Source organism: Larimichthys crocea, chromosome III (assembly GCF_000972845.2).
Source record: "Larimichthys crocea isolate SSNF chromosome III, L_crocea_2.0, whole genome shotgun sequence".
Lineage (NCBI taxonomy): Eukaryota > Metazoa > Chordata > Actinopteri > Sciaenidae > Larimichthys > Larimichthys crocea.
This window is the reverse complement of record NC_040013.1, coordinates 47,253,203-47,274,824: the sequence shown is the minus strand read 5'-3', so window position 1 is coordinate 47,274,824 and position 21,622 is coordinate 47,253,203. Positions and strand designations below refer to the sequence as shown.

Sequence of the window (21,622 nt, the reverse complement as noted above, 5' to 3'; positions counted from 1 at the left end):
GGGGAACTTCCTATTTTTATACGATGAAATGATTTAGCTGGAAGCACTGAGTTTAAACCCAATCAGTGCTAAATTATTAACACAACTATTGGCCATCCTGAAGTCAGATAAAAAAGCGAATCATTTGAGGACTTACACAAAGGACTAGGACATTCATCAGACGGTCTATGCTGGTCCTCTTGAACGTGCTTTTCCCACAGTTCTGCATTAGCTTTGTCTCTGGACCTGCAGAAGAGAAACAGGAACAAGTATAAAATATTTTCATATGAAAATCTAGTGTATTTGTATTGTATCAAGTGAAATCAAATCAAATTTGTGCTTAAGTTTGTTTTTCATATCTCTCTTAATATGGTTACAAGGTTGACATTTTATACTATTTCCGTATTAATACGCATTCTTCCCACCTCCAAACAGCACCAGTCCAAAGCACCACTCAGTGTTCCTCAGTGTGCAGCCTCGCAGCAGGATCTTCTCGTTGTCCAGTGGATATTTCTGACCAGCGTAGGTTAGCGTTCCCGTGAAGCGGTCCAGGCGGTTGTTGGGGGGTTCGCAGCGTACCTCGCCTTGAGGGAGAGAGAGCGGGTTCATGTGTTCATGTTTTAGTAAAAACTGATGTACATGCTGCTATTCTTGAATGTGCAGAAAGTCAAAAACAGCACTATTTGTGACTATACATCTTCTCCAGGTAAAAGCACCTACTCAGCGTGTATCAGTCTGTGTGTTTATATACTGTACTATTTCAGAATCACAGAAACCAGCAGTTGGTTGTTGTTTTACCATTGAAGTCGGCCAGTTTTTCAATATCATCTCCCAGGTCTCCTGTCACAGTCAGGGCCTGTTTCACTTTCAGGTTTGTCTCTCTGAAGATGAGGAGGAGAGGAAGACAATCATGAGAAGAACGAAGGGTATGAGGAAAGGTTGGAGACAAGTGGAAACAGATGATGACAAAGCAGATGATTTGTAGGTGAGCAGGAAGAATAGGTAAGAGATGCTAACCCATCCAGTTCTGCCGTCTCAATGTACACCAGGTTGAGAGGTTCACTGCTAGAGAGCAACAGGAGGTCAGCCTGAAATAACAGAGGGATTTATCAGTGTACATATTTATTATACCATTTGAACAATATACTATATGGAAGAGTGTTCAAGATCAAGAATTTAAACTTTGCTTTTGCTAACAGCCGTATGGGGTTTGTTTCTTTAGCAACAGAATATAAGAAAGAGGTTTTCCAAACAGTGAATATTTCAATCTCTCAAATATATAAAGATGCCACATCTTTATTGGGCAAAACAAAAAACAACAAAAAATGTGAAAATTGCCATGATGGAAAAAAAAGGAATAATAGGAAAGAAACTGACAGAAACAAAACAATGAATCAAAATGACAAAAGACCTACAAAGCAAAGAAAAGAGGTGATATATTAGATAGTTTTGTTGAGGAATAAAGAATAACATGGAACAATAAGAAGGTTATATTTTCACCAGTTTACTCACAGTGACAAACTGGTTGTTTTCCAGCTTGATGATGTCTCCCACCTGAACGTTCATCCATTTCTCGCTACGTAGTCTGAGAATAGGAAACATTCTGTTAGGTGGATGGGTGTGTAGACTTGTGTGAGTGTGCCGTAGAGTTCAGTTCAGGGTATTACTTCCCCTTTTCTTTGAGGATTGTCGGGAAATAGGCTGTCTAAAGGTCCAAAAATAAGCACCGAACACCAAGGTCATGCTATTAGTGTATGTCCTTCACTGTGTGCTTCTGCCAGTTTCCTGTATTATGTGTCTGCCAATAACAGTGAGCATTTTTAAAAACCTGGCAGGAATACAAATATTTGATGCTTTTTAGGGTTTTTATTTCATGAACAGTAGACCATTCCTTTTTCCGGTTTCTGGTACTTGTAGCTAACAGTAAACATATGCTTGTTAACACAAAGGCCATGAATAAATACTATGGACACATTCACATTTTGTCTCCTTTCGCCAAAAGAAATTCAATCAGCTGAATCAATTCTATTATAAATGAGCACCCTTTACGTTTCAATAGAATTTAATTTCCACTTGAGATTTGATACAGTATGAGTATAACTATGAAGCACTCACCCCACCCAGACCTCCCATACCACAAACCTGAATCATTGTTGATTCAAAGATGCATTTCTGATAATCATACTCACATCCACAGTCTTTCCTAAAAATAAATTCTTCGATTTTTAACAAAAAAGAGGATATCAAGCCATGAGGAAGAAAACTTCCTCTTCCTCTCGCAGCTGCTTCCCATGCCACCCTAAACACAAAGGGACACAACTGCCCAGCAGCCAACTAGCTGTAGTTAGCAAATCAAAATGGCTGTGATGTTATGAATACCATTTACAACAATAAAATTCAATCTACCATTACTGGGGTCACATACTGTTCCCCATGACAACATTTCATAATTTGTTTTTTATTTGGTTGGTTTTAGTTGAGGCAATTGCCACTAGAGACCTGGCTTTGAGACAGCCATTAGACCTTCACTTTATTTTACTTCACAGGCAAAATAAATTGAATATAAAATCAAATTACATATTTAATAGATTAATTCCATGCACACTTTCACCTTTGATTTCCAAATCTACTCTTTATAGACAAACTCGCTGGATATATTTGTGACATGTCTTTATTGCATATTCCTCTATGTTGGCCCATCTGTGTTGTGTGTGCTACATAACAACACTCTCTCTAGTACAGCCAACGGAAGCAGCTACAGGATTGTGGGGAGTTCTTGTTTTGTTTCCTGTTGACCTGATGTCTGCTATTTCAAATATGTGAGTTATACTTGATTTGCACATGTGATCTGATGGCGTTATTTCATCCTTAAAGCTGAAACAAACAAACACACTTCATCGTAATACAAGTAATAAAAGGGCAACAAAGAAGGTTGAGAGAAAGGTTTAACGACTAATGGTGCCTCTACGTCATTCAATCGAGGATGTAGCTACGTGAATACAAGGATTCATAGCACATTAACAAAACATTTGCATATGCACTTACTTCCTATCAATAAGGACTTCAGCTTTTCGGTTGTTGACTTGATTGTCACTCCTGTGGCGATTCTGGAAAGGAGACATACACAAACACACACAAGAAAGTTTCATAAGGAAACTGAATAACTGATTAGTTGAAAGTTCACAAGTTCTTTTTGTCATCATCAACAAACTTTCAAATTTGGCCAGCATTTTGATATTTTTCTGATTTTCTGATATGAATTTTAACACAGTTTATTTACCCTTTGGGACAAATTAGGTTCATCTTCATAGTTGCTACTTAATTAATTAGTCAGTATGATCAACAGCAGTCAGTGCACCAAAGGACAACAAGTTGATGCACTGCTGTGGAGCGCCCAACTGTGCCATGCACTATATTACACTGCAGATCAGCTGCAGTTTGTGTTCCTTGTTCATTAGTGTATGATCACCTGAAAACAAGAATCGTTATGTTTTTATATGATTTATGTTTTATTACATTAGAATGAGCTTTTTATATCTACATATCCCTTCTGTGCTACAAATTGTGACAAGCTGAGATTAGAGAACTAAGCTAAGCTTAAGTTTTTCTCTTCTGTCAATGTTGTTGTTCCCAATTTCTGAACTACTAATTTAAATGATTATTGTTCTGTATTTGTGAAAGTAATGGAAAATCGGGCCTGATTTCCAAATCCCGCTCCTTACTCATATCTAAGACTGGACGTCAGACGAAATGATCTCATCAGTAAAATATAGGGAGTACAATAACTATGTACATATGTATGAATACTAAACTTCTACATTGTGACAGTTTGTAGGTGGTTCCTTATTAAGCTGTGATTTCCGCATTTGCCACAGCTGCATTTGTCATCAACCTTGACATAGATGTTCAGTCTTGAGTTTCTAAGTACCTGTTGAGCTTAAACCAAGCCTGAACCGAATGACTTCACTCCAGGAACAGATGGCTACTGGTGGCAAGGACCAGTCAGGATCACTAGCACTGCCAAACAAAAAGACTTTTGTTCTCCTCCTGGAGCTAATATTTAACCCATTACATCACTAATTTCCTCTTGGTGGTTTGGCATTAGGTTATAGGGTGACACACACACACACACACACACACACACACACACACACAAATATTTGATTGAACTTGACAGCTGAAACAAAAAAAAAAATTTCCGCTCTTTGTTTTAAAGGTACCTTTCGTTCTGTTACGGTTCCCATAAAGCAATGCAGGAAAAAGGAAACTGTTTGGCTGTTATAAAAAAGTCTACTTCCCGATAAGCTTGTGGTTTTGGTTAGCTCTGATAAAGATGTTAGTCTGCACAGAGAGGATTTTTTGTTATTTCTTAATCAGCGTCACCTGACACATGACATGACCTTGTAAAGGATAATTACATCACACAACATTTTCATAAATCTAGCTGATGAAACTGTCCCTTGAGCAATCATTTCACAGAAAAGGGATGAACCCCTCACCTCAAAAACTGAGTGTAGTGTTTAGTATGTTGACTTTCAAATTTTTGGTTTTTATTTCCCAAAAACGCTTCTCGAAATTATCCAAACCAAAAAGCAGCCTGAGGTCAACTGAGGTTAAAATGTAGCAGAGACACAGTTGCTACAGCAACCTTAATGTGACGCTGAGCAGACTGATAAATATTTGCGCTAACAAAGAAATGTGTGTTATGTTTGACAAAGTGCACTGAAAACGAGATTGAGCCTGAAGTGTTTTGTACGTGAGACTGCTGATGTCAGGGAAACAGTTTTTCCCACAGTCGGAGAGTAAATGCTGATTATCAGCAACATGAGATAAGATGAAATAACATTAAGCACCATGTCTGTTTCTAAAATGTTGGACAGATGTATTGTTTTTATTATATGCAGCAAGGCTCATGCACTTTGGATCTGATGGAAATTCCTCCCTGACCAGCTGGAAAACATCTTATCTTTATCCTATCAAATCAATTTATTTTTCTTATTTATCTTATCCTCACTCGTGATTCAGATGTCAAACAGGAGGAGTCAGCCTGTGTAGCAGCATACAGTACTCATCCTTACTGTAAATGACAAAATAGGTCAATAGGTGAGGTCAAGTTTAATAAAAATTTAAAAAAATCACCATTAGGTCATGGTTAAAAACCTAATGTTGTTAAATGGCAATCGTTGCTCTCAAAGTCTCAAACTTTTTAAGTATATCCATGTACCTATATCCACCCTGACATCCACCTTTAAATGCTACACATTTTTGAACATGCTTACGATATCATCAGTGGCATCCTTGGCAGCGGTGACTGACAGCACAAGAACCAGAGGCACGACAGTGGTGAACCAGGACAGAGAGGAGATCTGAGGAATTACCTGAAGAACACACAAACACACACAGGAAAATGTCTTGAGTTCATTTAGGTTTTGTTTTGGACAAAGTACAAGTGAAACTGATTTTGTGCACCGGTTCGTGTTTGGATAACACTTTGGATAAACTGTATGGTGCAACATAACTGCCTTGTGCACTATGAGGCAATTTCCTGTGCAGGATATTACAGTTCCCTAGTCTCATTGCACTTGATTCACCCACATCCTGTTTGGTTAACATACATCTTCGTGTGAAAGGGCAGTTCTCACTGTTTGCTGTGAATGTGTCATGTTTTGGGGGGGTGGGGTCATTTGTTTCACTCACCTGGAGCACCAGGAGAAACATGAAGTAGGCATTAGCAATCCTCTGGAACTGCTCGAACAGGTTAAGAGGTAGGAAGGTGAAGAAGTTGTATTTGGAAGTCTTGATGGCATTCGTCTGGTCGAGGTGTAAGTCAAGGGAGAATAAATAACAGAAAAATAAGATTAAGTAAGTAAGCATTAAAGCATTAAATCAGCATAGGATGAATGTTGAAATAAACAGGCTTTCCAGACATACAGGGGTTCATTGGATCAAATACATTTTTTGGGAGAGAGAGATTTCAAGACGTAATTCAGGATTATGTTTCAATGAGAAATTCAACGGTACTGAGTAGTTCTCTGTTAGTGTTGGATGAAGCTCAAAAGATTTATGAGTAGGTGGTTAATATGCTAAATAAGTGAAACAGACGTCAGCAAACCATAAAAACAGGAAACAGAAATTCTTTGTCATGATCACAAGAAGAGTGTGGGAACATTTACAATATATGCTGCAATCTCTTGTACTCGCTGTCATTAAAGTAACACTTAAAAATACAGTTACAATGTTACAGTCTATGAATGAGTTAAAAAACTGTAACTATTTGTTCAGAGAAAGAAACATTTACCTCAATTGTGAAGTGCTATCATCAATACTTGAGGTGACAAAATAAAGTTTTTACTTAGTTTTTTTACATTTACTAGTAAATAAAACACATTTTGTAAAACACATAAAATCATATAACCAGTGACATTCTGCCTTAAGATTTCTCTATGATGACGGCTACATGAAAGCATGACATGAGCATGACGAATAAAATGTTTAATAATGATATTAAACTTAACCTTAATTAAGCAGTAAGATTTCCAACTAACACTTGATTCTATGTATAGGATTGTATTTCAGTTTTAAGATCAACTAGCATTTTATTAAAATTGCGCTAACTTTAATAAGACTAACCTAGCACCAATCCAACATCAGCTAATGAAGCATGAGACTAACACAACTTTAGTATTAGCTTTGTTGGGGTCAACTAAAAAAATATCAGCAAACAGTAAAGCAGGTATCAGTTTGTTAATTCTAAGCAGATATTCTCTCAACCATTTATGAAGACTAAGGCTAACATAGCAGAAGCAGGTCTACGCACGTATATGCCTTTATATAAGTTCATAAAACCTTCATGGGTTGTTTTATGAAAATTTGGCTTTGTGTATCCAGGATGATAAGACAGATGCATGGTAGGTAATCATATTCATGGCTTGGACAAATATTTGCCTATGTTTGTAGTCCTTTGAATAGTCAAAGGTGAATATGTTACAGCAAGATGTTAATGTTAACACACAGTTAGATACGGTGGAAGAGAAGGCGGAAGACAGCGTTCAACTATCTACAGGCTGAACAAATACTGTAATACTTCTTACTCTTAACCGGATTCTTGACCCAGTGAAAGAAACCACTCACTTTGCTGGATTGTCCTTGAGCTAGACACTGCATTGCCCACAGCTCTGTTGCTTTTTTTCTGTGACTAACCTTGACATATATGACCTTTGAATGTGACTGAGTGCCCTCATTTCTACTTTAAGTATGAAATGAACACAGTTCTCCACATGGAGGTTGGTAAAGCTATCCTCAAAAGACTAACAACCACTCTGAATGTGCTACCTCTACCTGATAAATCATCACAAAGCATTTTAATCTTGAATTGGTCTTTTGATTATTTGGGACTTGATACACTTAGTTGATTTGTTCATGATCGTTGTAATGTTCAGTTTTTGATGAGATGGTCTACTCGCTAAGAAATCAGACTACAAAAGCAACCAAAAATTCAACTTACTCTAAAAAAATAATCAGAGGATCTTTGAAGACCAAACCATAAACATAGAGCCGTCCTTAAAAAAATAATTCAGAAATGCCTCCATGTTAGAAATCTTTGGGTTACAGCTTTAATTTAATCTGTAATGAAACCCTTCCCACCCCCACTAGGTCTCTCAGGTTATGTGAAGAACCCTTGAGTTATTTGCATGTCTGACTTCATGAGGGGGTAGTATGGTGGGAGGCATATTCTCTATGCCAGGTGGATCTTATCGGGAGGCTGTAAGCTCTGGCCAGCTGAACTGTGACACACTTTATCACTGGATCAGTTTTCTAACAAAACCGCCCACAGACGACAGATTTTGTTCTGTAAATGTTTAAATACACAAGCTGGGGAAATGAATGTTTACACCCTCTTCTGTACTTTCCACTAGTTTGATCCACTTGAAGTTGCATGGAGGATGACTTTAACCACAAAATAATCAAGGAGTAAAAAACACATTTAATAACATATTCCATTTTCCATTGACATTTTCACTTTTGGATGCTCCATTTCACATTTTTAATTTTATGTTATATGTTCAAATTATTATTAAGTTGCAATATACTGCAAATGTGTCTGTATGTATGCCTCAATTGTTATTTTCATTAATAAAACAAAGTAATTACAATTTTCTTTTACATTTTCCTAAGATATGATAACCAATCAGGAAACAGAGTTCGCCCAGAAGCAATCTCAAGTCCTAATGACTTTAGCTGACATCCATTTCCTGATAACAGCTACTTGAGGCAAGACACACCCAACAAGAGAGTGTCTTGTCTCTGTATTTCTTATATGACACAATGTAAACTGTTATGTCTAAATGTGAGCTGCATCCGCAGTACATACCCTCCATTTTTCACATTTGTGGAGGACAACAACAGCACCCCCAATCAATGAACTGTGTGAGTGAAAGGCTCCCTAATGTAACTACCACCACACGTATCCACATGTTAATACTTACTGCATATTTAAAGGAGAGGTTGTACTCGCGGTCGTTGGCGCGGAGTTTCCTCTCCAGCTCTGATTCGGAATAACAGAGAAATTATTGTTGTTAACTTACATGAATTAACACATGCATACTGATATCATAGTCTTAAGTTGATAGGAAGTTGAATCCACAGCACATCAAAGTACAGACGTATAACAGGAAACTAACTCCTAACCTCAGCAGTAATAGGTCTTAGTCTCCCCTATGAAAAAGACCACATAGTCTTATCACGTGTTACATTGTCTTATTTCAATCATTGTGCATTTAATAGATTAAGTTTTCAATTGGAGTTTGTGTTACTGTAAAATTTTACACTATGATTTTACTTAAAGCCCTGAAAAATACATAGGTTACACTACTGAGTATCTCATTAAACAGTATGTTTGACTTGTATTAGCATGCTGATGTTTTTAGGTTGAAGTGCAGTAAATACGTACGGCACATAGTAGAATACTAGTATATACATACTAATGGCCACTGTATCTGTGTCTGTATCTGTGACCACAATGACAAGTCAAAGTTTTTTATGATGTGCTTGGTGCACTTCTCACAGCTGACTATTTCACAAAATGTCAGCCGTCAAATTACGGAAGCGAAATATCATGATAATATTTGAAGACTGCATCCATCTGGTAAAAGGTTACCTCTCTCTTTCTTCCTGACGCAGTCCATGCCAAAGAACGACATTCTCTTCTCTTCCTCTTCGTCCTTCTGCTATCTATCCATCATACCGGTCTGAGAAGAAGGAGAAAAAAGTGATATACTGTGACTGCACATAGGACATAATATCTCAATCATATCTTCATATTTATTACTAGAAAAAAACACACAAACACACACACACACATCAGAGTTTCAAGTCAAACTTTAGCTTTCTCCTAGAAACAGAGTTTAAACATCATTGCTGTTAAAGTGAGAATGCCAGCTGCCATTAGGGCATTTTCCGTAATGTGCTCTATGAGGTAATCACTGAAGTAGGTTTTAGGTTCCCAGTACAGCAGATCTAAAAATACATTTTATTTACTGGAAAAGTTTCTGGGACCAAGTAGAGAAGGACTAAATGGTAGAAACGTTTATTGTCAAAGGTACATTGTGTGTTTGTGTAGGGAAGTGGTCAGTATATTGGAAACATGCTGAACAAACAGCCATGAGGAATCAATTAAAAACACATAGAGAAGAAAAGAGAAGGCTCCAGTTTTTAGTTTTTGTCTGTTTGCTCCACTACACGGGTATTTTTTCTGTGTGTGTGTGTAAGAGAGAGAGAGAGTTCTGCCTTCACTTCCCTTTACAATCCAAAAGTTCTTACTTCAGGTTTACATCAGCCCTCAAGTCTCTTAATGTTTTTCCCTTTTAGGACAGAGTGACTCAGACGGAGGCTCCTCTCTCAGGCCAGACATCAATTCATCCAGCTATCTGCTCCTTCTCACAGTAACATTTCAAAATTAAGAGTCTGGCCCTGCGGCCTGTCCTGTCTCAGTTGAGTGATGAAGAAATGTAATTGTTATTTCAGCGGCTCTCTTTACAGCCAAGACAAACTAAGCCATCAGTCATGACTAGTCACCTGTAGTTGTGGTCCCAGGCCCAAAATCCCGAAATATATTAACACAACTATGGAGAAAGGCACACAAACACACACAGCCCAAAACCATGGCTCTATATCAGTGGCCCGAAATCCAAATGCTGAATCAGATTGAGGATGATACATTAACTACTCTATTACATTCATATTCAAAGAGAATGGTCCCAAACTATTGTTGATTCTGTCTAAAAAAACAAGTATTGAGAAACATTTGCTATTACTACTCTTACTACTAGAATTCCTACTATAATACTATTAGCAGCAAAACTTTCTGTCGTTTAATACATTCTTTTCAAATATTATTTTTTGATATAAAACTGTTTTGAGCTGTTGACATCCCAGAAAGGGTTTGCAAGGTGCAACAAATCAGCCTGTGGCAACTGTGGCAGAAAGCAACACAAAACTTTTTGGCATTTAAAATCATCTTTGCTCTATACTGACAAATAATATCTAATTCTATCAAAGCCTTGATAGAAAGATTTTGGGAAAATCACTCAATGTAGGATAATGTGTATGTGTATTATGTGTATTTTGTCCAGACATATGATCTCAAAATCCAAAAACATAGAAACTTCAAGTTTTATAAGAAAAGTCACCAGCGGAAAGAACTTAGAAGTGCAAATGTGGTCATAAGTGAGAGAACAAACGTGTTTGTGTCCTCTTTTCATGTAGAGGATTCCTAGACAGGAAGCAGTGGTTTCTCAAGATCATTTAGCATTGGTTGCCAAGGTGACGTCAGCGCTGAAGCTATAAATATCAGCCACATGTGTTTGTTGAGGAATGTGTGTTTTAACAGAAATGCCAAAACTCTGAAAAACACACATTCATGACATGACACATTAGCAAGAGTGTGTGTTTTGTCTGGATATGTGTGTCCATGTGTTCCCTCTGGTGTTTTTGGGTGCATACTGATGTTACATGTGCAAATATATTGACACAACTGTATAGAAAGGCACACAAACACACACGTGTTACCGCCCACTGCTCTTTGACAAAGGCCCACCATAAAAATCCCTAAAGCAAACAGTCCACCTATTCATTTACTCTAAAGCTCCGCTAAATTAAACCCCCCCAGATTATTCCACAGCCAAACACTTGAAAAAAAAAGTGACATTCAAACCCACTACAGTCATGAAGATTTAACAAGGCTTTTAACTTTAAATGTCAACCCGCTTGGACTGTTGAATGTTGTGTCTGAATTTCACGCTCTTGGTTTTGGCAGATACTCTGACTTCAGGCTTTCCTACAGTGCTGCTGACACACCACAGAGAGAAAACTGGTTCCAGGGAATGAGTTACGGAGATGCCGGGAAAACTAAGACGCAGCTCTTGAGTAAAGTGAAAGTTATTCTGGAAGTGCTTGTTACCTGCATTTATCTATCTCTGTGTTAGTAGAAACATTTTACACCAGAACTTCAGGATAATGTTGGTGTTTAACATCTTAACATCTTTGTACAGAGTATATCCTGTTGAGCCTGACCACCCCTATATATCTTCTACCACTGCCTTCTGAGCAATAATGAAAACACAATTCAAAGAGGCATATTGTTGCATTAGGATTACATATTCTTTCATTACAATGACCACTACAAAGCATGTATAATGCTCTGTGTTTATAATTTACACACATAGAATCACATCATGAAATGAGCTCAGCAGTTTACCTCCACATTGAGTGTTATTTCATAACCACATTGGTCTAAGAAGATTGTCCTGTTTATACCACTTCAGAAAGATCAAATTATGAGTTGTTTGTTCATAAATGTAGTCAATTTTATTTTAATGCTAACCTAGTTAGGACAGTAGTATCTTAAAATATTCAGTCTTTCATCTTTTTTATATCTTGAAACAGGTGTGAGAATGCTAGAGATGACATGGCCTATAAACAAGAGTTATACCTTGTAACTTTCAAAAGAAATAAACTACAAATACTTTCAAAAACTTTTTTTAACAGACCATTTGTGAATTTCGAGCTACAGAATTTAAGACTTGGATTTATTTTTTCTACTGCTCCACTGTGATAGATAAGTACTAAATACATTTTGTAGTGTGACTAAATCCAGACTCCATCTAGATGTGCAGCTTGTGGTGTTTAAATAGGTCATAAGGTTAAAAAGGTTATTTTACATTTAGCTTCAAAACCACAGGGGAAAAACATGGGTCTGTTTAACCAGAACAGATGCACACACACACACACACACACACACACACACACACACACACAGAAGATTAAGATTTCTGTGCTACCTTTTACTTTTTAAAGTGCAGGCAACAAACACTGGAATTAATGCTATTCCATGCAAACAAAAGAGGGTAACGGTATCCCAGTGTCACAGTCACCTGTGACTGGTTTAACAGGTCAGAGGTCAGACGGATGAATGAGTGTCTTGTCTGATTAGTGATCTCTGGTTTCTCAACCGAACAGTGCTCTATTATCAAAACGGACTGCTTGTTTGCTGCTTAAAGTGTGTGTGTGTGTGTGTGTGTGTGTGTGTAGACAGATGGCAGTGTATCCAAATGGCTGAAGAGCCCTTTTGTGTTTATATGCTAACAGTTCACCTACTATTACTACCTCCAACATTAGTTAACCCCTGAAGACCGTCATATGACTTACTAGTGTGTGAAAATTTTTATCATGGAAAATATAATTTTATGTACTGATAGAAATATGAGACATTTTCTGGAAATTTTCATGTCAATGTACTTTACAGTAACACAAAACTGTACACACACACACACACACACACACACACACACACGCGCGCGCACACACACACACATGCACACTTCTGTAAATCCAGTATTGAAAGAAGTAGAGAAAAATTATCTTATTATATTATAAATGATATTATTACATCATCATGAAGACTGGAAGCAGCTAGCATGGCTATGCCCAAGGTTCAGAAATACAACTACCAACCAAGCAGCAACCTCAGTGGCTGATAAGTCTGAATTTCTATTTAGCTCTTACAAACATCAATTGCCAGCTGAAAATACTAGTTAATTAACATGTGATTATTTCAACAATTGACTGCTTTTTTATGTAATATGAGATAGTAAAGGAATCTTTGGGTTTTGGCCCAATAACCAGTAACCATCAATATCATGATTTATCTCCCTTGAAACATGCTATATTCCAGACCCACCTACAGAGTCCAGTTTAAATCCAACCACCCTGAGAAACTTGACCCACATCCAAACTACTGCTCTTATCAAAAATGACACCAGTACAATGACATGAAACATACGTCACCCCCCAGAAAGAAGAAGAAAACAGTTCTCACAATGATGTACTGTTGTGTTTAGGCCCAAAATACTTGAAACAACTTGGGAAAGATCTGAGTTGTTGCATAATAGTTTCCACTGTAGATCAGCCAATCACACAATGGTCTACAGTAAAAGATAACCCAATGAGCACAGCTTCTGCTTTTCCAGAGGCTACAGCATGTTTCCGCTCTCTGTTTGTGTTTTGTCTAATAGCAAACAGAGCTTTGCCTAAATGACGTCTATTTTCAAGGAGGAGGAGAGAAAGGTGAGCAAGGGGAAGAGAGAAGTTGACGGGGCGTAACTTTCTACAGTAAAAGCTGTTCCAGTGTAGAGGCTCTCCATGGCTGTGCGACATTTTGTTCAACCAGAATAAACAAAGAGCTTAAAGGAAACAACTAGAGAAGCAGTTTTGTGCCTCTCTGTTATCATTTTGGGTCTCTTGTAGGTGTTTTGGATTTCCTTGTGATATCTGTACTGTTGTTTTTTGAGTAGTTTAGTGATCATTTTGCATGTCTTTGTGGTCACTTGTGTATTTGTAGTCCTTTTGTGTCTCTTTGTAGTTGTTTTTTGTCTCATTGTAGTCACTTTGTTGTTATTTTGCATCACTTTATAGTCCCACTGTGGTCACTGAAGTGTTCTTGTAGTTGTCTTGCATTTCTTTGTGCTCATTTTGTTGATCGGGGTAGGTTTTTAAACTTTGTGACTTTCTAACAAGAAATGTTAATAGTCATTTCATGCTTCTGTTCAATAAATCATCCATGATTATGGGAAACAGCCTGAAACAGCTTCTAGATAACTCTTAACAGCACTTTCATAGAACTTACAGAAACTTTCCAGACAGATTATTTGAAGTTTTTAATCTTAGCAAAAATCCTGAAATGCAAAGTCCCCAGAGCTCCAAAATTCACCAGCCTGTTGCATCTCTATCAACAGGTACTTGTCTTATCAGGCTGCTAACTAATAATAGCTGGCATTCCACAGATTCAGAGCACCTCACTCTAAAGAATAAAGTCATGTACAGAGGGAAGAAATGCCACCACTATAAATTGGTTGACAGAACATTAATCTGCAACTACTTAGATTATCAACTGATCAATTTTAGTCTTTTTTGTGTTTTATATTACAAAATGTGATGTTTCTCAAAATGTAGAAGACTTCTTTTGCGTGTCTTAAATTATAGTAAACTGAAGATGTCACTTTGAGCTCTAGAAAACTGTGATGGGTATTTTTTCCCTTTTTCAGATTTTTTTATAGACCAAAAGATCAATCAATTAATCATGAAATCATCTGCAAATGAATCAATAATGAAAATAGCTGCAGGCCCAGAGAGAAGAAAGACTTATTTCACATTCATAATTATTGTGTCAGTCCTTCAAGAATTTCCTGGTCAACTTCCCTTTGTGCATTACACATCCTGTATTGCTACTGAACACTTCTGATCATTGGCCAATGTAACTAATACCACTACCATACAAAGGAAGGCAAGGCAGGATATATTGCACAGTTAAACAAAATCAAATCTTGATTCCAACTGCATCAAAAGTTTTATCGTCTAGAGTTGAATACTGAAGTCAATAAAGCCAAAAGGCTCTACAAGCAAACCTCCCTCTTGAGAAAATGGCACCTGCAACTGTGTTAAAAACACTTAAAATTGGGCGTCGCTGTTGTTTCACTCTATCTGCTTTCTGGTTTCATTCCAGAAATCTGGTACAATCGCAGGAAGTTGCAGTGATAGCAAGTTCTTGCTAATTGCCCTAGCTACTTCAGTGTAAAAGGGGGGGGCGGGGGGCTCAACTGCTTGATTGTGTCACCTTACTCTTTACAATGTAAAAAAATCAGGCCTGACATAAGTCAACATGCTATCCAACTCCTGATACAGGCTGTGGTCATCTCACAACTCGATTAATGTAACGCCCCCCTGACCAGCCTTCCAGTGTTAAAATTTAAGGGCATCTATTGACAGAAATTGAATATCATATTCATAACTATGTTTTTTTTATTAGTGTATAATCACCTGAAAATAAGTGTTGTTGTGTTTATGTCGCCTTCAAATAAGTCTTTTATATCTACAGAGAGAGTGGGTCCTCTTTCATAGAGTCCGCCATGTTAAACCTCAATGTTGCTACAGCACCACAGAAGGGCCAAACCAAACACTGGCTCTTCATAGGATCTTCTGCGTTTTTCATGAGTTTCACGGGCCACTGTAGTTTCTATTTTATGCTTGAACCAAGAGGGAGAGGTGACAGGTTTTCAGTTGGTTGCAATCTGCAACTTCACCATTAGGTGCCTTTAAATCCTACACGCTGGACCTTTAATTATCATAAATATTGTATGAGACAAAGAAACCCAGCAAATATTAGCATTTTATGTCAATTTATGGCATTTTTTACTTTAAAATATGAAGTGATGAATAGATATTTAAAACAGTTGCTGATTAAATGTTAGTTAACAAATCATTTCAGCTGTATTATACACTGAAAACACTTCTACATGCAGATGGACACAAAAGGAACACTCCTGATCACTGCTACACGCCCTTAAAAAACAGCTACAGAGTGAAATCCCTTCCTACATTTGGGAGGAGTGCCCATCTTGCTGGGATTGAAGTATGTAAACAAAATTCAACAAATGACGCCAGTGATTTGAGGTTAGGAAATGGACAGACCAATCAGAGACTGCAGTGTACACTACAAGACGCAGACTCCAGCATGTTCAAGGACACCGCCATCAATGTCACTGAGGACATCAATGAACAATCAACTGAATCAAATTATAGGAGCCTACAGAAACACATTGGATTGTACAATTATATGTGTCAATTAAACTCAACAGGAAACAGGGAGGAAGGTTTGGAGAAAATATGAGCTGCACAGGTGTACACTGCACGCAGAAAGTTAGCACAGATGTTACTATCTAACTAACAGCAAATAATGGTAGTAGTAGTCATTTCTGTAATAATACAGAAATTAGTCAAACTTTCAATGTGCAGAGGGCTCTGGATTTCACCTGCCCACAGTTCAACCACAGCTGAACTAAAACCTGCATGCTTAAACCCTGAGCTCAGGGCTGTTGGTCTGTGATGGTGGTCTACATCTACTGTAGGAAATCCACTTTTTGCAAAGTGCGTGCTAACTGCTGCTGACTATCCCAATGGAAATGACAGAAAGAAGCTAGCTTAAAGCTAACATAAAGTAGGTACATTGGATATTTGGGGCAAATAAATATAAATGGTCCAGTGGAAAACACAGTTAGCTGAGACAAATCTGTGTTTGGAAGCCAAGCCAAGCTGAATATTGCATTCACATGTTATGTTCTTTGACCTCTGGTAGGATTTTTGCATTGAAAACTTGATTTTTCCGATTACTACTAAAAGAGATTTTATAATAGTCTAATTATAATAGTTTATAATAGTCTCTGATTTAATGTTTCTTGTGCCACTGAACCACACATATCATATTTGTTAAGAACACATCACCTCTTCTTTCTCTGTGGAACATTTTAGCTGGAATCTACACATATTTAAACTAACGTGTTTTTTGCCTTTTTTTTTTTTTTTTTTTCAGGCCTTTTTTGCCTTTTTGAGCCATGAATCAGAAAAATGGGAGTTGGCTTAGCGCCCACTAATGATAAACATTAACAAAGCAAGAATGGAAAAGTGAGATGCAGTTATGACACAAGGGCACAATATAGTATTGAGCCCTAAGCGCCGCACCAAAACACCCGGACAATCAACCTCTGAATAATTCACCTGACCTCTCAGGCCACAAAGCCACTCCTCCTCTCATCTTACCTGATAAAACCCTGACATTTTGATTGACCTTTTAAACCTAATAATGTCCTCCATGTATGATAAGGAGTCAGACTCTAGCGTCATATCGATCTAACAATGAACAACCTTCAAGCTGCTACACAGACTTGGAATTTGACCCACATTAAACACATTCCCCTCATTTGCTTAGTCCCTTCCACTAAAGATACATGGAGCAAACCATGCAAGGAGAGAAGAAACAACAAAACATGTTTTTAGAGAAATTAGATTAGTGTCATGTGGAGCAACATCCATTGTATCATTGGCAGAAATGTGTATCTATAATGTTTGCTCACACTTACTAATTTGACTCTCCTTCATAACAAAAAGGAACTCTGATTGATGAATAACACAGAATATTATTCCAGTGTCTTTTGAACACTGAAAATGATCTATTCTGTTAAATGTTTCAGGGAAACTTGAAATTTTGTAACAAACCCCACACTCAGGAATTATCAGCATCACATGACTGAATGATGGTGATGTTTCAGATAATTACGATCAGTAGCAGCATGCAATCAATGACAAAACTGTGTTTGAGTCTCTGACTCCACCAGATTGTTCAGTTTCCCTAGCAGGAGTTTTTGTAAACTTTGATTTTCTTTCTTTTTTTTAAAGATATTTTTTTGCCATTTTCAAGCTTTATTTTTGATAGAGACAGCTAAAGAGTGACAGGAATGTGGAAAGAGAGAGACATGTGGGAAAGAGCCAGAAGATTTGATCCCTGGGCTGCTGCAGCAAGGACTGAGCCTTCATACATGAGGCGGCTGCTCTACCAAGTGAGCTCACCCCGTAAACTTTGATTTCTGAGATTTTTTGACAAATTGTACCCTGTTTTTCAGGAAAAACCTCCTCTGCCATCCACATCCAGCTTTGCTTGTCTCCACATCTGCTCTATGGGACTCCTTTCAGCACCAGCAGTGCACCATCCCAGACACCCCACCGTTGGCTCCCCCACCTACACTGCACATTCCCTTTGTGTTGTAAATAAATGAGATTCAGTCTCTGGTTAGTGTTTGCACTTGAGTTCGCCACCGTTTGCATTAACACCAGTAAAAGATTACTGTGGAGGCCTCGCTCATAGCTCCACAGAGATCCCTCCTCACTACTTAGAACAGAAGAAAGAGCTTTGGGACAGCTGGCAAAAATGGCAGACCAGAATGACCTCTGGTTCAAGCAAGGGTTGAGCTGAAGTTTAAATCTTATTTATGTCTGTCATATTTACAGTTTTATTTACAGCATTTTTGTTGATCCTTTTTATCCATGCTAACAGCATGCTGGCTCTGGGGATAGGAATCTTTTTTCCAAAAATTTGATTGAATAATTGAGATATTGATCCATTCTTTTGGTTATGACCATCATGTTATGTTAGGAGATGCTAACATCAGTTCTGGTTTATGGAGGCATGTTTTGCCTGTAGACTCCATAAAGACACTCTGAGGCACCTTACTTTAATAGATGAAAACACTTCAATGTCATTATGTTAATGCAGAACAATATGACGGCATGGTCTTTCCAGCTGTCCATCAACAATATGAATCAGTAGCATCAACATCAACACTAGTGTAAACAATGTTAACATGTCATTGTTATGCAGATGACATGCAAATTTATGTCTAATTAAAAAATCATGCGTTTGTCAATTGTCTTTTTTAATTGGTATCAGTACCAGTTAGATTGTAATTCATTGTATTCAAGGTTAAGCTGGGTTCATTTCACACTACCAGCTGGTACAAAACACAGCCTTTAAAGCACTGGTTTAGTTCATGGTTTAGTTCTTAGTTATGTTACTGAATTGTTGCTCCCCAGTGAGCCAGAGCCTTAGATCCTCTGCTAGGGGGTTCCTAAGTCCTGTTTCAGGACTAAAAAGGAGACCTGGTTTAAGAGTCTGGACCCCTTCAGCACTCCCTTAAGAGCTACTCCCTGCCCGAAGATCTAAGACTTGCAAAATCAGTGACATCATTTAAATCACTTTACAAAACTTTGACCAATGTCTTATCTGCTTTATTATTATTATCATTACTATTATTATTATTATTATTAGTAGTAGTAGTAGTAGTAGTAGTAGTATATTATTATTATTATTAGTAGTAGTAGTAGTAGTAGTAGTAGTAGTATGGCAGTGCTGTCACTAGCATGCAATAATTTTTATATATGGATAATATGGATAAAGACACACAAAACTAAATTCAAATTTCAATATTTTATATTTAGGTCCTTTGACTTCTGGCTGAGCCCCTGTGTCACAGATGCAGTTGGGTTTCAGACTTTACCATGTGCCCGTAGATAGAAAATGATCTGCACTACTAATACAGGATATGAATGAGTACTCCACTGTCTTCCGCTGTGTAACGATGATTATCAGCCTTCATTATCGCTGAATCACAGAGTTTGCGGGCAGATCTATAAAGTCATACTTCTCATAAACTATTACTACTAAATGTACCGTCATCTTCATCTCTGATAGAGACCGCCTATTTCTTTTCTAAGTTATTACAACAATCCTGCAGAGGTCGGGCACCATCATAAAAACAACAAGACACACGTTACTAGTGTAGTAAAGTGCTGTGCAGAGTTGAGGTAAAAAGTGTTGCCTGGAAGAAGTTTTCGATTCGTTTCCGTGAACAGCAGCTCTGTCAAACAAACACAAATCTAAAGTGTTGTTGTAGAAGTACCCACGATGAATGTCATATTGTTCTGAGAGGGGGGGAGAAAAAGAGGTGAGGCAGATTTTTTCCTCTTCTCCGCCTGTACCTCTCTCTCTTTCATTCTTTCCGTTACTTTTTTAGTTTAGGACTTCATGGAGGGCAGCAGACACAAGGAAAGAGAGAGTGACACCGCTCGCCCATTCACTATAGCTTCCTGTTTGCCTTTCTATCTTCCTTCTCCATCTCTTACCTTTCTCCAACAAAATTCATCTCAACCTCTACACCCCCTCTCCACCCTTGACCCCTCCAAGGTCAGTAAAAAGGCGCGTCTTACCGTGCGTCCTGGGTTCGAGCGGTGCGTCCCGGCTTGGCTGCGCGTCGCCAGCGGTCCCGGGAATAAACAAGAAAATTAGTGAGCTACGAGAAAAAAACGAGGGCTAATGTTTCCCTGCTGGCTTCCCCACCACACGCCTCTCCTCCTGTGCTCTCCCCTCCCTCTCTCATGATCTCCCCTCCTCTATTTCTCCACCCCTCCCTTCTTCTCTCTCCCCTCCCCTCTGTGGACGCAGCGTTTGCTCCGTTTAGTAGTTAAATCAACTCTTGGTCGTGAAACCAGGAAACCTACATTTACAGAAAACATTTGGCTTGAGTAAAAGTGAGATAACACGCTGGTCATGTGGCGTGTAAGGATAATTAACGAAGTTAGATCAACTATGACCCCTAGTTGGTGAACTTCTAAATTAAACTTATTAAACAACTCATTTCGCTTCAGACCTCATCCTCTCTATTTACATGTCTGAAACTGAAAGGCCAATAAATATATACCACAGAGAGGTTTACGTGGTGGTAGATTTAATCAGGTGATTTTCTTGCTGGTGGTAACTGTTGGGTCTCTGAACATAATATTGTAAATTGTAAAGTCCTAGACCTGGGAAGTGTCATGAGATGATTTGGCGTTATATACTGTAAATTAAATTAATTGAATTGAATAGATTATGGATTATTGGATCCAACTGGCTATCTTTTGTGTATGATATAATGATTTCAATTGAAGGGCATGCTTTCAACAGATTGTTTGGTGATTCTGATTGAACTCCTTCTTTAGCTGAGTAAAGACTGTTTTTGAACCCAGACAAGGTCCAGTGTGTAGGATTTAATAGCTTCCAGCAATGAGGCTGCATATTGCAACCAGCAGAACACTGGTCCCATTTCAAGTTCGTAGGAGAAACTACAGTGGCTCTGAAACCCACAAAACCTGCAAAAAGGCCCCATCGAGAACCAGTGTTTGGTTTGTCCATTCTGGGCGACTATAGAAATATGGCAGTGCAACAGGATAGAATCTGTGGAAGAGGACCTGCTCCCTCTGTAGATATAAAAGACTGATTATAAGGTAGCAGAAACACAGTGTTTCTTATTGAAACAGTTATTATACATGAATTAATTTGTACTTAGTTACTTTCTGCAACTGCAGTTGCACAAATTAGTTAAAAAATCATATATTATTAGACATTATATGAGACATTTAGTCTTTGACAGTGCCTGACACAAACTTCATCAACTGCGTGCTCTGTCTTTTCTGTCATCCTCTTTACTCTTTTATTTACCTTGAATTATCATTTTTCGTCTCATGTCTGATTCTGCAATGTTTCTTTATTTTTTTTACACCACTGACATTAAGTCTTTGTAGTGTCTCTTTCTGCCCCCGAATGGAGATTTCAGTTTCCTGGAGACCCAGAAGGGGAAACCACAGTGGCTTAGTGATATTACACCACAAGGTGTACCCTCTCACCCTAAGTCAGCTGAGATTGCCTCCAGCCCCACTGTGACCC

General features: G+C 38.0%; 1 protein-coding gene across 1 annotated transcript in view; it reads right to left on the bottom strand.

Moving 5' to 3' along the window:
- Positions 1 to 20,283, bottom strand: part of LOC104932684 (probable phospholipid-transporting ATPase IM) — a 33,185-nt gene extending 12,902 nt beyond the window's left edge. The window contains exons 1-11 of the mRNA XM_010747974.3: positions 20,128 to 20,283; positions 9,137 to 9,227; positions 8,466 to 8,524; positions 5,677 to 5,790; positions 5,259 to 5,357; positions 3,025 to 3,086; positions 1,492 to 1,564; positions 997 to 1,067; positions 778 to 860; positions 405 to 563; positions 137 to 225 (exon numbers count right to left, since the gene is read on the bottom strand). Coding sequence (XP_010746276.3) covers positions 137 to 225; positions 405 to 563; positions 778 to 860; positions 997 to 1,067; positions 1,492 to 1,564; positions 3,025 to 3,086; positions 5,259 to 5,357; positions 5,677 to 5,790; positions 8,466 to 8,524; positions 9,137 to 9,179 — 852 coding nt within the window. The 5' untranslated portion in view covers positions 9,180 to 9,227; positions 20,128 to 20,283. The remainder of the gene's footprint in view (positions 1 to 136; positions 226 to 404; positions 564 to 777; positions 861 to 996; positions 1,068 to 1,491; positions 1,565 to 3,024; positions 3,087 to 5,258; positions 5,358 to 5,676; positions 5,791 to 8,465; positions 8,525 to 9,136; positions 9,228 to 20,127) is intronic.
- Between the last annotated feature and the right edge of the window lie 1,339 nt (positions 20,284 to 21,622).